General features: G+C 69.5%; 8 protein-coding genes across 8 annotated transcripts; 5 read left to right on the forward strand and 3 right to left on the reverse strand.

Annotated features, from left to right (window-relative positions):
* Nucleotides 1-425: 425 nt before the first annotated feature.
* On the reverse strand, nt 426-1746 carry FA09DRAFT_306655 (Fcf1-domain-containing protein). Its single transcript, XM_025740539.1, has 4 exons — nt 1632-1746; nt 1359-1573; nt 754-977; nt 426-654 (listed from the first exon to the last, which is right to left on the reverse strand). Exons 1-4 carry the CDS (start codon nt 1700-1702, stop codon nt 580-582), a joined length of 585 nt encoding a protein of 194 aa, XP_025599397.1. The 5' UTR covers nt 1703-1746; the 3' UTR covers nt 426-579.
* A 133-nt stretch (nt 1747-1879) lies between these two features.
* On the forward strand, nt 1880-2573 carry FA09DRAFT_242498 (hypothetical protein). Its single transcript, XM_025739646.1, has one exon. The coding sequence runs from the start codon at nt 1943-1945 to the stop codon at nt 2480-2482; it is 540 nt and encodes a 179-aa protein (XP_025599398.1). The 5' UTR covers nt 1880-1942; the 3' UTR covers nt 2483-2573.
* On the forward strand, nt 2362-4081 carry FA09DRAFT_242491 (hypothetical protein). The gene is made up of 6 exons (XM_025739645.1): nt 2362-2417; nt 2476-2667; nt 2729-2965; nt 3019-3319; nt 3375-3809; nt 3872-4081. Exons 2-5 carry the CDS (start codon nt 2665-2667, stop codon nt 3608-3610), a joined length of 777 nt encoding a protein of 258 aa, XP_025599399.1. The 5' UTR covers nt 2362-2417; nt 2476-2664; the 3' UTR covers nt 3611-3809; nt 3872-4081.
* A 5179-nt stretch (nt 4082-9260) lies between these two features.
* On the forward strand, nt 9261-9410 carry FA09DRAFT_286225 (GATA-domain-containing protein; the record flags this gene model as incomplete). Its single annotated transcript, XM_025739899.1, has 1 exon — nt 9261-9410. A coding segment is annotated over one exon (150 nt), but the record flags the coding sequence as incomplete, so codon positions are not given.
* A 416-nt stretch (nt 9411-9826) lies between these two features.
* Nucleotides 9827-12516, reverse strand: FA09DRAFT_359727 (hypothetical protein; the record flags this gene model as incomplete). The annotated part of the gene is made up of 2 exons (XM_025745156.1): nt 9827-11948; nt 12101-12516. 2 exons carry the CDS (start codon nt 12514-12516, stop codon nt 9908-9910), a joined length of 2457 nt encoding a protein of 818 aa, XP_025599401.1. The 3' UTR covers nt 9827-9907.
* A 1185-nt stretch (nt 12517-13701) lies between these two features.
* On the forward strand, nt 13702-17007 carry FA09DRAFT_329065 (fumble-domain-containing protein). Its single transcript, XM_025742020.1, has 5 exons — nt 13702-14033; nt 14090-14231; nt 14455-15397; nt 15451-15691; nt 15744-17007. The coding sequence occupies exons 1-5, from the start codon at nt 13921-13923 to the stop codon at nt 16597-16599; spliced, it is 2295 nt and encodes a 764-aa protein (XP_025599402.1). The 5' UTR covers nt 13702-13920; the 3' UTR covers nt 16600-17007.
* Nucleotides 17008-17201: 194 nt separating this feature from the next.
* On the reverse strand, nt 17202-18237 carry FA09DRAFT_291912 (Mob1/phocein; the record flags this gene model as incomplete). The annotated part of the gene is made up of 4 exons (XM_025739997.1): nt 17202-17276; nt 17326-17653; nt 18035-18093; nt 18154-18237. Coding segments are annotated over 4 exons (546 nt in total), but the record flags the coding sequence as incomplete, so codon positions are not given.
* A 703-nt stretch (nt 18238-18940) lies between these two features.
* FA09DRAFT_329067 (hypothetical protein) lies at nt 18941-19761 on the forward strand. The gene is made up of 3 exons (XM_025742021.1): nt 18941-19092; nt 19149-19376; nt 19636-19761. Exons 1-2 carry the CDS (start codon nt 19059-19061, stop codon nt 19373-19375), a joined length of 261 nt encoding a protein of 86 aa, XP_025599404.1. The 5' UTR covers nt 18941-19058; the 3' UTR covers nt 19376; nt 19636-19761.
* The last annotated feature ends 1 nt before the right edge of the window (nt 19762 follows it).

The raw sequence follows: 19762 nt of genomic DNA on the forward strand, positions 1-19762 counted from the left end.
GCACGCCGCGCCCTTGCCGCTGCGCGGCGCACGGACGCGCCGCCAGCGCCAGCGCCCAGCAGCAGTCATGCTCATGCCGGCCACCGCCCACGTTGCGGCTGGCCTGTAACAGCTCAGGCCCAGCAGCAGGGAGGACGAACCTCTTCGGCGGTGTATGACTGACCGGACGGCAGCAGCGGCCTCGCTTCGAGAAGGCGCACGTTCGCGACGCGCTCTGGCAGCGTCCTGGTCAGCGGCGTCCGCGTGGCCTGTCCAGCTACGCTCACGCCATTGACAAGAATTGAGGATAGCTACTAGAGCACCGACGGTACTCATATTAGCGTGGTGTGTCTGTGCCTAGACAGACGCTGGCGCTGGCGGCAAGAACGGACGCTGCGGTCGCGAGTCACCGCTTGCACGCTGCCCGCTGCGACTCGCGGCAGCACCTGTTTCTTCCACCCGCCGACGGCGCAAGATGCTCCGACAGCCCTGCCATCGAGGCTGCGCATACGCTGAATGAAACGTATAGAATGCATGCGTGACTGATGAACCAAGAGAATGAAGGACGGCCGAGAATGAAAGAAGAGGGTGAGGCGGCGCTCAGTTGGCCATGCCCTGGTCCGGCAACCGCTCCACGCGGTACTGGTGCTTGGCGATGTACATCAGCGGGATGCCCTGCAGAGCAAGCGTCAGCACTGGGGCCTGCAAAGAGGCTTGAGAGACACGCAAGAGCGTGCGAGTCCGCAGGCGGAGCCACCGCATCCGCCCACTCACCGGAATCTTGCGGATGCGCCGCCGCAGCTCTCTGTCGCACGTGGCCACCATGTAGCACTTGTGGCTCGTCACGCGGTCGACGATGCAGTCGTCGGCGTACGTGCCCTTGTGCGAGCACGGCAGGCGCTCGAAGCGCGGGTCGCGCGCCACGCGCAGCGCAATGCGGTACTTGGGCCCGAGCTTCTCCAGCTCGGCAAGCACGCACGATGTGATGCAGGGGATCGCTGAGAGGACCAATTGTCAGCGCCAGTCCTGCACCACTTGCATGCTAGCTGGATGGACGTTGCCCCGTCTGTGCAGCCTGCAGCCAGCAGGCGCAGCTTTGATGTGCCGGCGCTCGCCAAGCCGGCAGCAGGCAATGCCAGCACCGTGCTGACTTCTCGGCTAGCACAGCAACACACACTGCTCTCAGACAGCGCCCACAGTCTCACAGCCAAGTGCCGACAGCCGATTACAGCGGTCGAGTTGCCAGAGGCCCAGCATCGCCACACCGCATCCGCCCTCGTAGCCTGCCCCGCCACGGCAATCTCTCCGCCATTGCTGCACCTGCCGACACGCAGCCCTGCCGCGCCCGCTAACCATCTGCAGCGCACACTACAACTCACACTCGGCATAGAGACAGTCCATCATGCCCTGCACCAGCTCGATCTTGTTCTGCAGGCTGAAGTTGATGAAGTTGGTGTCGACGAGCACGCGGTACGGCGGGCCGAGCGCCTCGTTGTGCGCAAAGAAGAGCGACGAGGCGGCGGTCGTGACGCGCTTCGTCTCCTTCTTCTCGAGCTCGGCCTTCTTTGCGGCCTGCTGCACGGCGTTGGCCTTGCTGTGGGCAGTAGGTGCGTGAGCATTGGAGCGGCTGAGGCGCACGGGCGACAACGCACAGGCGCGTGTCGGCGGGATTGAGCATGCGCTTGACGGCGCCGAACTTGCGGACCTGCTTCTTCTTGCCCATGGTGAGCGAGTGGGGTGTGAGGGATGGTGGTGGTGGCGATGCAAGGTGCGGTGGAGGGAGGCAGCGGAGGCGCGGCCTCGACGGCGCCGCCAGATTTTCTCGCGCACCCGGCATTCGGGACACGCCGCGCGCGTGCCGCCTCCTCATCGCCGCATCCGCCCAGACAACTCGACTTCCCACCACATCATCAAGACGCCAAGGCAGAGGCAGCGGCTGGCAGCTCATGCACCACCGCGCTAGATGGAGCAGCCGCACTCGGCGAGCGCAGATGGGCCGCCGCGCACGAGCTTGAGCACGGCAGCGGGCGCCAGCATCCGCTGCGTGCTGCCGCTCGAGAGCCCCGCCGGCCAGCCGGACGCCGTCATCGTCCTGCGCGAGGATGCAGTGCTTTGCGCGCTGCCCGAGGATGTCCAGCTTCAGCTGGCCGCTGCACCACGATGCACTCCCTACCCGGAGGCTCCTTCGGGCGCTGAACCTGGCAAGGGGCCCAAGCGCCGCAAGCTGCACGGCTCGCGCGAAGACGTCTTTGCGCCGCTCGCCGTGCGCGCCGCGGCGCTCATCCCGCCCGAGTCACTCAGCCTCAGTGCCAGGCTGAGGGTGCAGCAGGCCGCACAGGAGCACGACTGGCAGAACGAGGAGCGCTTGGCCGAGCAGAGCTCAGCAGCAGATGCAGCAGCGCTGCCGCCCTTGCTAGTGTCCGAGACGCAGAAGCGCTGTGAGTGCACGTTGGCGCGTGCGAGGAGAAACTCGGCTCATGCAGACCACAGCGACAGCCTCTGAGGATCTCGTCCATCGACTGGTCTTCAATGCAAGCGCTGGAGCTACCGTGCTGCCCATCGGGTCCGCTAAGTGCGAGCCGACGACCAAACATATGATCCTGCCGCCTTCGTCCGGCTTTCTGGTCACCGACCTGCTGCGCTCCCAGCTACACCTTCCGCGTGGCTTGCAGGGCGTGCTGGAGTATGGTGAGCGCTCTAGCGTCTCCTTCACCGCCGACACTGACTCTGCAGCAAAGCGAGGGTGAAGCCTCCGTCCTTGCTCCTGCTCGACCCGCCGTACCCCAATCGCTCGGCAACTCGTCTGAACGATCAGCGGTTGCGTCGTTGTCAACAGGCGAAGCCAGACGGCAGGACCCGACCTGAGGCGTACGCTCCCACGGCTGATCTCTTCGACCTCTGGGCGCTCAAGACGCCCATCACCGCGCTGCTCGCACTGGCCGAGCCGGACGAGGCACCCCTCGTGGCGTGTTGGGTGACGAACGACGTGCGTCAATGCGAGGGCGTCAACGGTGAACGCAGCTGACCTGAGCCCTGCAGCCCAAGGCACAGCACTTCCTGCTGCACAAGCTCTTTCCTGCGTGCGATCTGGCATACATCGGCGAGATTGCCTGGCTCAAGGTCGTCGCGCCGTGTTCTGTGGCCGCGACGTGTGATCACGACCCTCAGCCAGCTGCCACTCAGCTCCTCGTCTCGCCCGAAGCGCTGGGCCGCAAGCCATACGAGCTGCTCTTCCTGGCTCGACATGTGGCGCCAGGCTCGCAAACGCAGGCAGAGCAAGTCGCACCTGCGTTCGTGGCCAGTGTGCCCCTTGGACACAGCCGCAAGCCGTACATGCTTGGTGAGCACTGACTGTCGCCTCAGTCACGTCGTCCTTGTACTCAGACCATAGGCAGACGTCCTGCGGCCCCTGCTGCCACCGTTGCACCGCCGCAGCCCGAGGGTCATCGAGTTCTTCGCCAGGAACCTCTGTGCCACGCGAGAAGATAGTGCCGCGACAGCGTCGACGGCGTCCGAGTCTGCCAGTCTCGCTGACGACGGCTACTGGCTCTCGCTGGGGAACGAGGCGTGCAAGTTCAACGTGCTGGGCGAGGGCCTTGCGCGCGATGCCAGCAAGGAATGCCATGGTTGACAGCGGGCTCCGGGGCGGCACGAAGCCTGAAGTCTCAGCCGTCTCTCGACACGCCTGTCCGATCCGTCGAGCGAGCGCCGGATGCTGCTCGCTCGCCGCGACGCCATCGGGATCGGGCGTGGCTGAGCCGAGCTGGCGCAGAGATGTGCGCAGAGCACGAGGCCGCCATGCCAAGTGCTCCAGGCGTTCCTCACACACGGTCCGTCGCACCCGTCGAGCTCGTCGAGGGCCCAGCTCGATCTCACCCTGGGTCTCACGCAGCCGTGCGGCTTGCAGCGGGCGTCGGCGGTGCTGGCGGGCTGCCCGAGCAGCGGCGGCGGAGGATGAAGTCGGCGCCACACGCGGACGCACCGCTGCAGCGGCGTCGTCGGGAAAACGCCGCAGGCGCAGCCACGCGGCACCGACGCATCCGCTGCCGAGCGACTGGAGCAAATGGAAACGAAGCTCAAGCTCTGCTGCGCGGCACCGAGGAGAGCACCACGTGCCGCAGAGAGAGAGAGCGATCCATCGAGAGGGTGTAGCGGCGGTCTGTCTCTGGCGGAGGGCTGTACAGTGAGCGCCATCCGTCCCGGTGCTGCAGCGCAGCTGCCGATGAGCGCCAGCCGTCCCAAGCTCTGCTGGCCGAATGGCCGCCCACGCCGCTCTCACGTCTGAGCACTCAGGTTGCGCCGAGGCCCCACAGACCAACGTGGAGAGGGCGAGGAGCGGCGACGGCTCGGACATGCCACAGCGGCTGTGCATGCGACGGCGCGGCGACGGCTCCTGTGCCGCCTTCCGAGCGAGCGGGTCATTGCGCCAGAGGGTTCACTCCGCCTCGGGCGAGGACGCCACGTGTCGCTGCTTCTGGCACCAGCAGAAGGCGGCGAGTGTGTGACAGGCGCGAGTGCACGACTTCGCTGAGCGGCGTGACAGCCAGCGCAAAGGCTTCGTCCGAGCGAGAGGGCCAGCGCGAAGGGGAGACGGCGGCGCACGGCGAGCTCGGCGTCGCAGCCTCGGCGTCGGCCCGGCGCCGGACGCGGCCTTGCTGTCCTGCGCTGCGCTGCTGCCGCCGGAGCGGCGAGGAAGCGCAGCATGGCAGGCAGGAAGCACAGACGCCGCGCCGCCGCCGCCGCGGAGCTCTTTGGCGCACATGCAGCCGCGTTCGACGCTGCGAGCGGTCGCGGCTGCTGCATGCTGGTGCTGCTGCTCCGCTGCCCACGCCGCACGCTGCCTGCTGCTCATCTCGGCCTGGATGCTGCAGCGGCAGGCGCAATATTCTGCCGGGACGGCGGTGCGGGCGTCGACGGGTTCGCCGCCTGCCGCTGCCGCCGCAGCCGTACGGCAGCGTGCAGCTGTGCGAGAGAGACGACGAGCACCGAGATGGCGCCGTGGTGCGTCCCGAGATGCCTCGGCGGCGTCGTGCGAGAGAGTTGAGAGGCATCAGGGCGCGCGCGTCACCAGGCAGGCGGCGAGTGTCGCAGGCGCGGCGGCGTGCGCTGCTCTGCTGCCCGCCGAGCGTCGGAAGCGCGGCTGCTCGCCGTGGCTCGACTCTGGCGCAGAGCGTGTGAGAGGCGGCAGCGGGCACGCACGCCGCCACGCCTGCCGCTCTTGCTCACGCGCGCGCCGTCTGCGCCCGGCACTCTCGCCCTGGCCGGCCCTGAATTCAGCCAGGCCGGCCGCTCTCTCACGCCTCGGCACTGGCCGCCTGCACCACGCTCACCCACCACACCACCACCACCGCCAGCCACACCTTGCGCCGGCGCCCCTGTGCTGGACCTGCGTCTGCGTCTCAAGTCAGCGCCGAGCTGCGTCTGCGTCTGCAGATCGAGCTCTGCTGCGCGCGCGCGTCACGCCGCCGCCTCTCGCTCTGCTGGCGGCCGCTGCTGCACTCCGACTCTCCTCCTCCATCTCACCCTCTCGCTGGAGCATCGTCACCTCGCCTCGCCTCGCCATCGCCACCTCTCCACCCTGCTGCTCCCACCGCCTCGGACCACCTCGACCACCGCGCTGAGCCCACTGCCCGGCGCTGCTCTCCGCTCGCCGCACCCGCCGTCCGAGAGCGCAGGTGCCTCTCGCGCTGGCTGCTGAAGGAGTCGGCATGCCTGGCAACCCGTCGGCGCGCGGCAATGCGGCCGCGCCGCCGCACCCCTACATGAACGCCGGCGCCGCCAGCAAGGCCGGCCCGGCGCTGCACTCGGGCAGCGCCATGGGCGGCAGCGCCATGGGCCCGCCGCACATGCAGAGCTGGGACGCCGTCTTCCAGCAGCAGCAGCAGCAGCAGGCGCCCAACGGCCAGCACGCAAACGGCACGCCGCTGTCCGGCTACGAGGGCATGCCGTACGGCGGCGGCGCCGCCTCGAGCTTCCCGAACAGCTGGGGCTTTCCCAAGGCTGCAAACTGCGCCGGCGGCTCGGCGCTGCCGCCCGGTGCTGCGCGTCAGCAGCCCTTTGCCGACATGCACGGCGCTCCGCAAGCCTCGCTGGCCGGCCTCAGCGCAGGACCCAATGGTCTGCCCGTCGGACCGAGCATGAGCCTGCTCTCGCAGGCGCTGCAGATGAGCGAGGCGCGCCAGCAGGCCAACGAGGCGAGTATGCGGCAGAACCAGCAGGCGTGGCACGCCTCGATGGACCCGTCTGCCTCGGCCGCTGGTGCCGGTGCTGGTCCCAGCGGGCCGCGGTACTACGCTGCAGCGCAGCAGCACTTTGCACACTCGCGCCAGCACAGCTCGAGCACCGTGCAGTCCGGCGCACCGTCACGCGCGCAATCGCCGGGCCTCATGAGCCCTTCGCACCAGCTCTCCAGCTCTTCGCAGCCTTACGCCGAGGGCTCCTGGGCCAGTGCCTCAATGCCGTCCGCTGCGCGCCAGCACATGCAGGGCCAGCCCATGCCGACTCCTTTCCAGGGCTACCGCCAGCCGCCGCCGTCGACGGCCGACATCCTCTCGCCTGTCGAGAGCAGCGGCCTGCAGGGCTTCTTTCCGCCCTCTGCATCGAGCGCCAACGGCTACGCCGAGTCGCAGGCCGCGCCGCTGTCCCAGGTCGGCTCGTACGGCGCGCCAGTGTCGCGCGCGCCGAGCCAGGGCACCGACCTGGGCTCCGTCTTCAGCGCGCTGGACACGACCGTCTCCGACGAGGATGCCGGCAACCTGATGCCGCGCGGCAAAGCTGGCAGCGCGGGCGCTGAAGAGGAAGACGACGAAGAGGTGCAGGACCCAGAGGCGATGAAGAAGAAGGATCCGCTGGCCACGCAGGTGTGGCGCATGTATGCGAAGCAGAAGAGCGCGCTGCCGCACGGCGCTCGCATGGAGGTGAGTCACCGCCGTGCAAAGGACGTCGACGTGTGTCTGACGCATTGGCGCAGAACATCACCTGGCGCATGATGGCCATGACGCTGCGCAAGAAGCGCGAGCAGGAGAAGCTCGAGGCAGAGCGCGCCGCGCTGCAGGGCGGCACCGAGTCGCTCACGAGTGCGGCCGGCTCGGAGACCAGCGGCGCCGCAGAGTTCTCCGCGCCAGTGTCGCCTGCTTCCGGCTCGCGTCCGTCGCTGCCGACGTCGCGACGCAGCAGCGGCAACTCCGACATCCGCCCGGAGCTTGGCACTGCTGGGCCTTCGAACGTCTTGTCAGGGCAGCTGCAGGGCCTCACGAGCATCCAGACTGGCGCTCCGTTTGGTCCTCAGCCACCCGCACGCGGCAAGGCCAGGGCACGCTTTGCCGAGATGGCCGAAGAGGAAGAGCGCGGTAGGCGTGGACGGAGCTCGCGCACGCCGGAGAGCTGTGGCACAGTGTGAGTCAGATCGGGCGGGCTGCAGCACGCGTCGCGGCTGACACGCTTCCAGTGGGAGTGTCGGCGTCATGCAGAGCGACGACGATGCGATGGACTGGCGCGCGAAGAGCAAGAGCCGGTCACGCTCTCGCTCGGTCGGCGCGATGGACTGGCGCGCCGCGAGCCGCTCGCGCTCGCGTGCGCCAGCGACCCATCTGAACACGATCGATGACGACGGCGGCGAGGGCTTGCTCAGCCAGTCCGCGCCCAACTCGAATGTCTTCAGCCTCGCCGACTTTGCCGCCTTCGGCGAGGAAGCGCTCAACGAGCTCGGCGTGGCCGACATGCCCGACCTGCTCGCGCTCAGTCAAATGAGCGGCGGCGATCCATTCGCGCTCGGTGACATGTCAGCCTCGCAAGGCGGCCAGCTGTTCGATCCCTCGGGCTCTTCCATGGCGGCAGGCGCCGCACACGAGTCCGTGCCGGAGGCGCAGCGTGCAGCGCAGCGCGCCACCATGCAGCGTGCCTTCCGCAAGGCAGCCTTCACCGATCTCTTTGCGGGCACCGGCCTGCCTGGACACGGCCGTCGCGCCGCTACGAGCGACGACCGCAACGTGCCGTTCTTCGTCGGCGGCCGCAAGAGCAGCTGGGACATGTCCTCGGTCGGTGCCGACCACATGCTCGGCGCGCCGCAGTCGAATCTTGGCTCCGTGCCGGGCTTGGCAGACTTTGGCAGCCACAGCGCCAACCAGCACCCGGAGTACGGCTTCCTGCCGCGCCTGGTGCGCAAGACCAGCTTCGACCACAAGGTCAAGGAGCGCAGTCTCTCGCGCGGCCCTCAGCGTCATGCTTCGCCCTACGACGGCATCTCGACCGGCAATGCGCGCAAGCGCGCCTACGAGCCGTCGCCGGCGCGCCCGCCGCAGTACGCCTCCCAGGACCATCGCATTGCGGCCGGTCTCTCGCGCCAATTGCCTCCGTTTGCCTCGCAACAGGTCTCCGCCTTCTCGCACGGCCTTCCTGCCTCCTCGTTCGACTTCTCCATGCCCCCGCCGCGCAATCTCGCTCCGCCGCCGGGGTTGCATCTGCAGCCGCAGCACTTTGCGCAGGGCAACGGGCCGTACGATGTGTCGTCGCAGCCCGGTTCGTCTATGCCAAGTCCGACGTCAGCCGGCGGCTTCAGCACCGGTTTCCCTCCGGGTGCGCCAGCCAGCTCGCCTGCGGACGGCTCGCGCCCGGCAGGCAACATCGGTGGCGACGCCGGCACCGCCAGCTCAGACCTCGAGGCGCTCATGACCATCTTCTACAATTCGGACGCCGCCATGGGCCAGCAGCACCACCAGCCGACGCTGACGCACATCAACCCTAACCAAGTCTTTGGCCCGACAAGCGGCGGCAGCTTCGACGCGCCGCCCGGCATGCCGCAGCACGGCATGCTTGGCTCGCTGGCCAGCTCGGCGACTGACGGCTCTGTGGCCAGCCCGTGGAACCCGTACAGCCCCGCCAGCAGCCAGACGCAGTCGCCCACCGCTTCGACTCCGCCCTTTGCCGCGCCCGGCAACGGCACGTTCCAGTCGTCACCGCTCGTCAACAACTATGTCAACAAGGTTGCGGCCGAGCAGAAGCCGCCGACCGGCCAGAGCCGTAAGGCAACGTCGGGTGCTGCCGCACGCTCAGCGGGCGCCTCGAGCGGCATGCCGCCGCTGCAGCCCAAAGGCACCGAGACTGCCAAGAAGGCCTCCGGTACGAGCGCCGCAGCGCGCAAGTCGGCCGCTTCAAACTCTGCGGCATCCTCGCCCGGCAAGACGGGTGCGGCAAGCGGCACGGCGACAGGCGCGTCCAGCTCGAGCAGCGCTGCTGCAGGCGGCGACGGCGGCAGCATGTCGGCTGCCGATCCGCCGACGGTCTGCACGAACTGCAACACGACCAAGACACCGCTGTGGCGCCGCGATCCCGAGGGCCAGCCGCTGTGCAACGCCTGCGGCCTGTTCCTGAAGCTCCACGGCGTCGTGCGCCCGCTGTCCCTCAAGACGGACGTCATCAAGAAGCGCAACCGTTCCGGCGCCGCCAGCAAGGACAAGGCCCGCCTTGCCGCGGCAGCTGCAGCAGCCGCCTCCAAGACGACACCGCCGCCGGCCAGCGCTCCTCAGGCGCTGACGAGCTCGGCTGCAGCCGATCTGAAGCGCCAACGTCGAGACGTCAAGTAGCGTCTGCAGCGCGCTGCCTCTCCTCCTCCGATCGCGCTCACCTGCGACTCACATATACCGAGCTGCCGAAGCCGGCAGCTCCAGCCTCTCGTCTTCTAGACTCGACCCGCCCTGCTATTCCACCCCCTAGACGAGAGCCCTTCTGGAACCGGGCCCCCCTTACCTCACGCATCCTCCGCGCCCTACTGAACCGAGCTGGCCCCTCTGCATGTTCCCTTGTCCGTGTACCACCACTGTGCCACCTGCCAATCCACACTTCTGCGCTACGGAGCATGCGTGATGGTTGGGTATGGTGTGCGACGGAGCCGGGAATGAAGAGAAGGAGAGGTGAAGTGAAGCATGGGGGCTCAGCGCGACGGCGCGAGGTAGCTCGCGAGCCAGGCAACGTAGCCGGGCGCTGCAGCGGGCTGCTGGTCGGCATCACGAGGCGCGGACGGGAGCGGGTCCTGTGCTCGGACGTCTTCCTCGAAGAGAGTGTCTCGCTCGGGCGCGCGCTCGAGTGCGCGGGCCTTGAGACGGAGCGGCGGCAGGACGGCGCCGCCGCTGCTCTTTCCGAGTGAGGCAGGAAAGGGATGCAGCTTGACATTGCTCGGCGAGTAGGCCGCAGTCGATGCAGCAGGAGCAGATGAGGGCGCATGAGCAGACGGCGGCTTGGCGGAGATCTGCCGCCCAGTGCCGGCCGTCGAGCGTTTGGCGGCGGCCTCCAGAGCCATGCGCGCAGCCGAGAGACATGCGGCGTCTGTCGAGTCGCCTGCGGAGACAAAGCTGCCCTCGGCCTTGCCCGGAGCAAAGACGACGGAGCTGAGCGCCATCATGCCAAGTGCGAGCGTGTAAGGAGCATGCGCCAGGCTGCTGCCCCACGAAGTAGAGGAGCCCGCCTGGCTTACACCGCTCTCGCTGCCGAGGGCTGGGCTCGAGTGAGGACTCAGGCTGGTCGAGCGGGTGCCCAGTGACTGTCTGCTCGACCCACTGATCTTGCTGCGCTGGCTTGAGGCTGTCGTGGCCCCGCTTGCAATTCGCGCCGAGGCGGCACCGGCCAGCACCGGTGAGCCGTGCGAGACAGGTAGGCTCGCTACTGGCTCGGTCGAAGAGTCTACTTCGGCACCCTCTGCTGGGGCGTGAACGTGGCTCTCGCGCGCTCCAGGTGCGATCGCCAGAGCCAGCGCGTCGCCGCCAAGCAGCAGCATCGTGCTGAGTCTGTGTGCCTCTTGCTGCGCCCTCGAGAGCGGACGGGCTGGAGTGGCAGATGGCTCGATCTTGCTCTGCAGCTGCATATGCACAGCATCTGCAAAGAGCTCTTGGAGCGCCTCGGCCTTGACAAGCAGCTGGTCGGTCCCGAGCGTCGAGTCCGGGTCGACACGCGGTACAGAGTCGGCCTCGACGAAGGACAGCACACGCGTCATGCGACGAAGCGCAGCTTCGAGGTGCTCGGACGTGAGGCCCGGCTCGGCGGCCGTTGCGACGCGCAGCCGTGGCAGGCGCACAGCTTCCTCTCCCGGCAGAGACGGAGCAGAGGCCGGAGAACTTGGACAAGTGAGCTCTTCGCCGCCTAAAGCTCCGCCAGATTCGGCCATCTCGCCTTGTTCCACTGCGACACTCGGGCTTGTTGTGTCCACGCTATTGTCGGCTTCCCGAGGGCCCGAAACGTCATCGCTCGCTGCGACAGTATCGCGCGGTGCAGCAACGCTGACATCGCCGGACACCTTCATGTGCACCTCGGTGCTCTGGCTTGGCTCATCATCGGCGCGACGTTGAGCAATGGCATCCGCGCCTCCAGTCCCTGCAATGATCGGCGGCTCGGGCTCTGCTGTGGCCGCCTGCGGCTTGCTAGACGGCGCATCCGACACATGATCGCGAGTCTCGGTCGAGGATGGCGCCGGTGTGCTGTCCTCTGGAAGGTCTGTGCTCGGTGCGCTCGATGGTGCCGCGGCTGGCTGGGCATCGGCGGTGATGCGCTCCACCTGCGCGACGATGGTCTCCAGACTCTTCGGCAGACGGCGATCGGCACCGCTGACGGCCTCATCGCGCACCTCGGCCGCGAAGGCCTCGGCGGCGCCGCGCTCCGGCTGGTAGGCCTGCGCCGCCTTGGCGACGGCCTTGAGGCTGCGCGGCACGAGCGACGAGGCGACGAGGCGCACTACGGCGGCCGGACACCACAGCGCCGCATCGCCGAGGTGCGACAGCTGCGTGAGGCGGCATGCGGCGCCGCCCGCCTCGCCCTCGAGCAGAAAGCCGGACAGCGAGATGCTGAAGACGGTGTGCGTGGCGCTGGGCGCGTGCGGCAGCGACGTCGAGAGCGACGCGAGGCGCACGGGGTGCGAGGCCGTCGGCGGCAGCAGCACGTCGAGCGAGAGGAGGTGCAGCAGACGCGGCTTCATGACCATGAACCTGCGTGTTGTGTCAGCGAGAGCGCCATGGAGCGTGCGCTGCAGGTGGCACAGGGCACCCGGCTGCCGCACAGGCCTCGACCTCGCAACCGCCATCTACAGCCCTGCCTCCAGGCATACATCTCACCAGCCCTCTCCACGCTCCACACTCACACACTGCCAAAGGCGAAGCGCTCGCGGCGCGCATTGGCGGCGGCCAGCGGCGCCACACGCGCCAGCACGGCGGCGTCCTGCACGGCGCCATCCCAGCGCGCGCGCAGGCGCGGCTCGGCGAGCAGCGGCCAGAGCACGTGCGGCGGCGCGGGCACGGCGCTCTGCACGCGGAAGAGGGCGGCGTCGGCGGCGTGGCGTGCGACGCTGAGTGCCGGCGCCGGGCCCGCAGCGGCGGCGCTGTGCAGCGGCTGCCAGCTGGCGGGCGGCGCGTCGAGGAGCGCGAGGAAGGCGGTGAGCAGCGCCAGCGCCTGTGCCGCCAGCGCCGGTGCGGCCAGCTCGGGCACGTCGTCGTCAGCAGCGCGCTGGCTGCCGCTGCCGGGCTGCGGGCGGGGTGCGCCACTGGCAGCGGCAGGCATGGCGGGGATGGAGGAGCAGAGGCAAGCGGTAAGGGTGCTCGTGTGACGCGGACACGCGCAGGCGTGAGAGCAACACACACGCGCGCTGCGCCGCCTTCCCCGCACCGCCGCCGGCATCGCGCAACACGCGCGACCGTTGCCGGTATCGGCAAAAAGGTGCAGCCTGCCTCGGTGAGGGCAGAAGAGGCCATACGGCTGGCGGGCTAGGGGTGTTGCATGCAACTCCCAGCGTGGAGGGTTATGTCACCACGCGAGTGCGGCGCAGGCTGTGCTGCGCCGCGGTGCCCACGAGGCGGCTGCCAGGTGCAGTGGCGACGACGCCCGCGGCGCGAGAGTTGAACGCTCGCAGCGCCGCCGCCGCGCACGCAGACGGGTGTATCTGCGGCGCAGGGGCCGGCCGCTGCCCCATGCACAGGTGTTCTTGCGAGCGCCGGCCGCGAGAGGCGCCTCAAAGCGGCTTGATTGGCGGGCCAGGCTGGCCGGCGCGTCCCCTGAGCCGACAGCCCTCGGCGTCGCACTGGACGCGCGTGCCTGGCGAGCGTGGCAGGGTGCAAGGGTGCAGCTCACACACGCCTTCTGTGCCGTCCCAGCCTCATGGCAAAGCTGCCGCCCATTCGGGACGCTCCAGAGGCCTACGCACAGAGCAGAGAGAGGGCCATGCTCTATGCCTCGTGGGCCCGCCGCACCGCCCGCGCCAGGCGCCGCCACGCGCGCACCCGAGGAACGGCCGGCCGCAGCGCTGGCGGCGGCGCCGTCATCGGCAGGACAGCTCGCAGCGGCCACGCCGGCGCACCGCACGCCAGACGCTGCGCTGGCGCTGCCGCCATCGGGCCGCCGCCGCAGCTGCGAGCCTGAATGCTGCCTGCTGCGAGGCGCTCCCTTCGCCTTCTCTCGAGTCTGCCCCCGGTCGCTGCGGCAGAGCCGGAGATATGCCGCTGCGAGGAGCGGCGGCGCAGCATCAGCGTTGGGGTGCCGCGCTCTCGGCCGCGGCGCTGCTCGGCTGCCGGCTCTCGGCCCTCGCCGCGCAGGCGATTTCTCCACGCCGGCCGCCTGCCGCCTCTGCCGCGCGCCGCCTGCGCTGTCGCGCGCCGTGCCTTGCGGCGTCTCGCGCCGGCAGCGCGCCGAGCCCCGCTTCGCCTCTGGGGGCCGGCAGCCTGCTCCTCGCTGCCTTCCCGGCAGCCTTCGCACCACCACCGCCGTCACCTCAAGCTCGCTGCCTCATCACCTGCCTGCCGCTCTGCTCGTCTTCCGCACCGACGCATCTGCACATCTGCTCTGCCGCTCGGCACTGCTCCTGCACGCCGCTGCTGGCGCCGCCCCGCACCTGCGCCGAGCGAGCCGGGCACGGCGGCCCTGCTGCCATAGTCACGCCGCTGCTCCGTCGCAGCAGCACACTCGCCGCGCATGGCCGCAGCGACTGCATCGCCGTCGTCGGCCGCTGCTGCTGCCGCTGCCATGGCGGCCGCTGCGGCGAGCGTCGCCGCTCCTGTGGCGCTGCCCGTCACTGTCGACACCACGTGCGTGTGTGCCGTGCTCTGCTTGTAGGCGCCTCACTAACCTCTGCGCCTGCCAGTGGCGCACAGATCCTCGAGCCTGACGCCGAGCCGGCGCCTGGCGCCGCCTCTGCTGCGCCGCCCAGCACGCAGGCGCAGCGCGACGGCCGCGACATCTACCTGCCCAACCACGTCGAGAGCGTCAGCCACATTGCGCTGGATGTGAGTCGCCGCTCGTGGCTCGTGCATGTGGACGTTGCTGCCAGGGCAGTGGCTGCGCTGGTCGCTGCGCTGCGGTCGGGCCGGCGGCGGGTGCAGCTGCGCCTGCGCTTGCGCGTGCAGGTGGGATGCGCGGGCTGCACAGCCGAGCGCTGCTGGGCGGACCACGCCGCTGGGGCCTGCTGTAGCTGCAGCATACAGCAGCACGCTGACACGTCGTGCGCAGATCGGCGGCTCGCTCGCCAAGGTCGTCTACTTCACGCATGCGTGCTCGCCTGAGAGTGCAGTGGGCAGCGGCGAGGGCGCCTCGAGCTCAGCCACACCGACGCTCCCGCTCTCGCCCGCTGTCGCCACGCCCGACACGCCGACGCAGGTCGCGTACACGGCCGACGGCGCCGCTGCCGTGCCGTCGGGCACGCTGACGCCGACGAGCATCTCACGCTCGCCCTCGTGGCTGGCTCCTGCAACTGCAGGCGCGTCGAGTTCTGCAGCGTCGGCGCTGCGCTCCACAGTGCTGGCGCGCCGCTCGCTGCCCGCGGCGCTCCCCGGCGGGCGTCTCAACTTCATCAAGTTCGAGACGGCCGACATTGCCTCGCTGCTCTCCTTCCTCCACACGCTCATCTCGAGCAGCGCGGCGGCGAACCGCGTGTCGCTGGCCGACATGCGCCGCTCCGTGTGCCTCTCGGCGACGGGCGGCGGCGCGCACCTCTTCTGCGAGCGCCTGCAGGCCGAGCTCGGCGTCGAGGTGCGCCGCGAGGACGAGATGCGCGCGCTCATCACGGGCCTCAACTTCGCCACGCTCATTCCCGACGAGGTGTTCAGCTATAGCGACGAGCTCGTCGCCTTTCTGCACTCGCCGCTGCCGGCCTCGTCGTCACCGCCGCCAGGCGGAAAGGCGCGCGCCTCTGGCTCGCGCTCGACCTCGCCGCCCTCGGCGCCCTCGCCTGACCCGCTGCCGCGCCCGTCAGCCGACCCGCCGCTGTATGCGCCCGTGTACGACTCGCAGCCCTCGCCGCGCCTGCCGTGCCTGCTGGTCAACATCGGCAGCGGCGTCAGCATCATCAAGGTCGACGACTTTGGCGCGTACGAGCGCGTCAGCGGCACCAGTCTTGGCGGCGGTACGCTGTGGGGTCTGCTGAGCCTGCTCACGGACGCGGACAGCTTCGACGGTGAGTGCGCGCGCACAGCGAGCCACAGCAGGTGTATGCTGACGCGCGCGCAGAAATGCTCGACCTGTCCACGCGCGGCGACAATGCGGCCGTCGACATGCTCGTCGGCGACATCTACGGCTCTTCGGACGCGCTCTCGTCGCTCGGCCTCAAGTCGAGCACGATCGCGTCGAGCTTCGGCAAGGTGTTCCGCAAGGAGGGCGGCGGCAAGCGCGAGCGGCGCAAGAAGTTCCGGCCCGAGGACATCTGCAAGAGTCTGCTGTACGCGATCAGCAACAACATCGGCCAAATAGCGTGCGTATCGCTCTGTGTTGTGTGCGCCTGGGCATGCTGACACTCTGTGCAGCTTCATGAACGCGGAGAAGTACAACCTCGACCGCATCTACTTTGGCGGCTGCTTCATCCGCGGCCACCAGGCGACCATCTCGACGCTCTCGTACGCCATCCGCTTCTGGTCCAAGGGCACGAAGCGCGCCTTCTTCCTGCGCCACGAGGGCTACCTCGGCGCCATCGGCGCCTGGCTGCGCCATGTCGGCGATCCCGCGCCGCGCGAGGCGTCAGGAAAGGGCTTTGCGAACGGAGACCGGCCCCTCGGCGTCCCGACGCCCGTGGCGGAGCTGCCCGAGCCGAGCCTCACGAACGGCTTCCCATCGCCCGCGGCACGCCACGTGTCCAATCCTCTGGCCGCACCGCAGGCCCGGGCGCCATTCTCGCCGCTCGCGCAGAGCAATGGCGACGAGCCGCCCAGCGCCCGGCGGCCAGCACTTTCGGCTTCGATGCCGCCGGCGCTGCTCGAGGCTCTGGGCGGCGTTTCGCTGGATGCGCACGCGCCGCCGCCGGCTCTCGCCAACGGTGATGCGCACGAGCAAGAAGAGCACGAACCCGATGCAGCGGAGGAAGAGGACGAGGACGAGGATGAGGAGGCGCCCTCGGACCTGGCTGCGCTGCTTGCGTCACTCTCGCCAGAAGATGCCGCCCTGCTCGGGCCGCTGCTCAGCTCGGGCCCTGGCAGCAAGGGCGAGCCAGACGTGCTGGAGCTGCTAGCACGCATGGACGCGGCAGAGGACGCAGCAGTCGGCCTCGAGGAGCGCCTCGACGGCTTCCTGGGCCGCCTCGACGGCCTGCTGCAGGAGCAAGAGGCCCGGCAAGGCGAGCAGCCGTCAGACGGCGCGCAGGAGCACAGCAGCCCGCGGCCACAATAGAACATCGTCACCAGCATCTCTACTCTGACACTGAGCGTGCTGATCGTCGTGCACTGGCCTGAGTACGCATGACATTTGCTCCTCGCCCCCTCTCACTCCTGCTCCGGCTCAGCCATGACCGTCTCGTCGCCGGGCGCCGCCTCCTGGAACGGCTCGGCGAGCGCGGCGTCTGGCGGCAGCTCCTTGCTGGCCAAGTTGACGCCTGGCGACTTGGCTGGCCGCGGCTCGTGCTCTGCGTCTGCATCAGCCGGCGCCTGCGCTTCTTCTGCCTGGGCGGCACGCTTCATGCTTTTTGTGCGCCGCGCCTCGCCCTTGCTGCTCTTGCCCTTCTGCGGCGACCCTTGCGGCAACGCAGCGGGCACGTCTGCTCCCTCTTCGCTGCCGTTGGCAGTGCCGGCTGCGTCATCGCCAAACGAGGGATGGTCGCTGCTGAGCACGTGCACGCCGTTGGACGCAGCGCCGTCGAGTGACTCGTCGGCGTCGACGGGCACAGTCTGCGGCTCGTCTGCGTCGCCGACGAGCTGCGCGTCGCGGCTCTTTGGCCGCCGCGGCAAGTCGTCCTCGTCGTCGAGCGTGCGCGACTCTGAGAAGGACGGCGCCGGCGGCAGCGAGTCGGTGTCGAGCAGGTCGTACGTGGAGACGAGCGCGAGGAAGCGCGCATATAACGACGTCTCGGCCTGGCGCAGGGGTCAGCCGGGCACTGCGGCGCCAGCGCGTGCGACTCACCTCGCACTCGAGGAAGACCTGCCGGTGCTTCTCCCACGCATGCACGAAGCAGCGGCTGACACGGCGTGCGGCGCTGCCAAAGTGGCGCAGCGACGTCGTGGGCACGTAGCTGCGGCTCGGGAAGTGCCGCGCCGACGAGAGCAGCGCGGCCGTGGCGTCGAGCGTGTGTGTGACGTAGTCGATGGCGCAGCACTGGCGCTCCTCGCCGTGCGCCGCACACAGATACTCCCACTCGTGCGCCGCCATGCCGCTGCAGCCCTCAGAGGTGGAAGAGCACGAGGCCTGCAGCGCCACGAGCCACGGCGACGTGAAGTCGCGGATCAGTCGTCTGGCAGGAGGTGTGTGAGCATGTCTGCAGAAGGGAAGCGCAGAAACGGGATCGTGCTGGCCAGGACTGCAGCCGCACCGCTGTTCGGCGCCCACTGCGCTCCCAGTGCTACGCCGATGCGCTGCTACGCCGCTGCGCCCATGAGCTGCTTGCGCATCATCGCTGCGCTGCTGGGCTGCACCGCCGTGCACCGCCGTGCACTGCTCTGGGCTGACGTGCCGACCGCACCTCTGCATCACCCTGCCACGCCATGCGCGGCGCTGCACCAGCCTTGTGCCCTCAGCGTGACACCGTTCTCTACTCCGCCGCCGTGCTGAACACGTCTGCGCCGCGCTGCATCGCCTCGCCAGCCCGCACGCCGCGGCGTCTGGCCCGACTCACCGCAGCTGCTCGTACACCCACACGTCGGTGTCGACGTCGGCGTCGCGCGGCGGCTCCTCCTCGCCGCCGGCGCCGCCGAGCAGCAGCGCCGCGTGCGCCGACGGCGGCGGCAGCGCCACGAGGGCGGCGACGTCGTGCGGCGCACTGCGCACGCGCGCCTCGAGGAACTCCTGCAGCGCAAACGGGCCGTCGAGCGCGGCGAGGGGCTGCGCGGCGGCGGGAAAGGCGGGCGCGCCGCGGCGGACGCGCGGCGGCGGTGCGGCTGCGGCCATGCTGGTGGGTGTGGTGGTGCGGAGGCGAGTGTCGGATGATGCGCCGGCACCTGCTGCTGCTGCCCGCCAACACGCGCGGCCCGAGCGCGCCTCTCGCTTCATGCTTCGCGCGACACCCCTGAGCGCGCCTCGGCCGCCGGCGCGCCGCCCGCCGCATGCACCGCCAGGGCGCACCGGGCTGGCACGCCAATGCTGGACTGCGCCTGGCACAGCTCATCCCCGCTGCTGCGCTTCAGCATGTCTGCGTCCAGCACACGGCGCATCGCCGCCCGCCCGATGCGCCGCGAGCCCATCGGCGTGCTGCTCGCCGCGGCGCGCGTCTAATTTTAGCTCGCCTCTTGGCGCCTGGCTCGGGTCGCAGTGCGCCCTCGCGGCATCAACCGCAGAAGGAGGAGACGCAAGAGATGCTCGTGCTCGCTGTCCTGCGCCTCTCTGCCAGCATCAGGGGCATGCGCTGCCGCTGTGGGCGCTGTGCGGGCAGGCCGGCGGCCGTACCGCTGCGCTGGGCGGCCGTGTGCGACTCTGGCGATGCTGCGCGCGTCGCGCCAGCTTGTGCGTCTCGGCGCCTGCGCGGGACGTGCACGTTGCAGCGCCAGCAGCATCAGCAGCATCAGCCGCGCTCTCTCTCTTGGCACCTTCCTTCCCGCACCCAACCCCACTCCACTGCGCCTTCCGCCTCGCTTCACATCAGCCGCAGTTGCGCACTCTTGCCTCACCGCACCGCACCTCCGCGCGCCGTCCGCCTGCCCAGCATGGCTCTCCGTCCGCTCGTCCACCCGGGCCTGGGTGCGTGCGCCCGCGGCCGCTCCTGCGCCCGCCGCTGCTGACGCCCCACCCGCCAGCCGGCTGCTGCACCGTGCTCTCGCTCTTCGGCGTGCTCATCCTCGCCATCATCGGCCTCGGCTTCGCGAGCAACTGGGAGGCCTTCATGGGCTCCACGGGCGACCCCGCCGACGGCGCCGCCGTCGCCACGACGTGCTACGTCGCCGCCCTCGTCTTTGCCGGCTTTGCCTTCTTCTGCGGCTGCCAGCTGGGGCACGCGCGCTACAGCCGCATTGCGCTCGACTGAGGTGCGTCGCCGCGGAGCGCGCGGGTGCGAGGAGCGCGGAGATGGCGACGGGCGCCCACAGTGGAGGCGGCTCGACCACCGCACTGAGTGGTCGCAGGCGGTCGGCGACAGGGACTCAAGGGCCGGCGAATCGCACGGCGGATGTTGCGGTCAAGTGCGCTTCGCATGCAGCGCTAGGAGTGGGTGGCGCTGCGCTGGTGGACAGACGGGCTTGTACTGCGGCTTGAAGAGCCACGGCTGACCGCTCTTCTCCTCCTCAGCATGCCACACCGTGCTCAGGCCTCTCTTCGCTCTGCAGTGCACTCATCATGCAGCAGCAACGAGCCCTCGACAGTCGGCGCTCCATCCTCTGCCTCTTCTTCGTCACGTGTAATTTAGTCTCGTCTG

The sequence above is a fragment of the Tilletiopsis washingtonensis genome (assembly GCF_003144115.1).
Source record: "Tilletiopsis washingtonensis strain MCA 4186 unplaced genomic scaffold FA09scaffold_7, whole genome shotgun sequence".
NCBI lineage: Eukaryota > Fungi > Basidiomycota > Exobasidiomycetes > Entylomatales > Tilletiopsis > Tilletiopsis washingtonensis.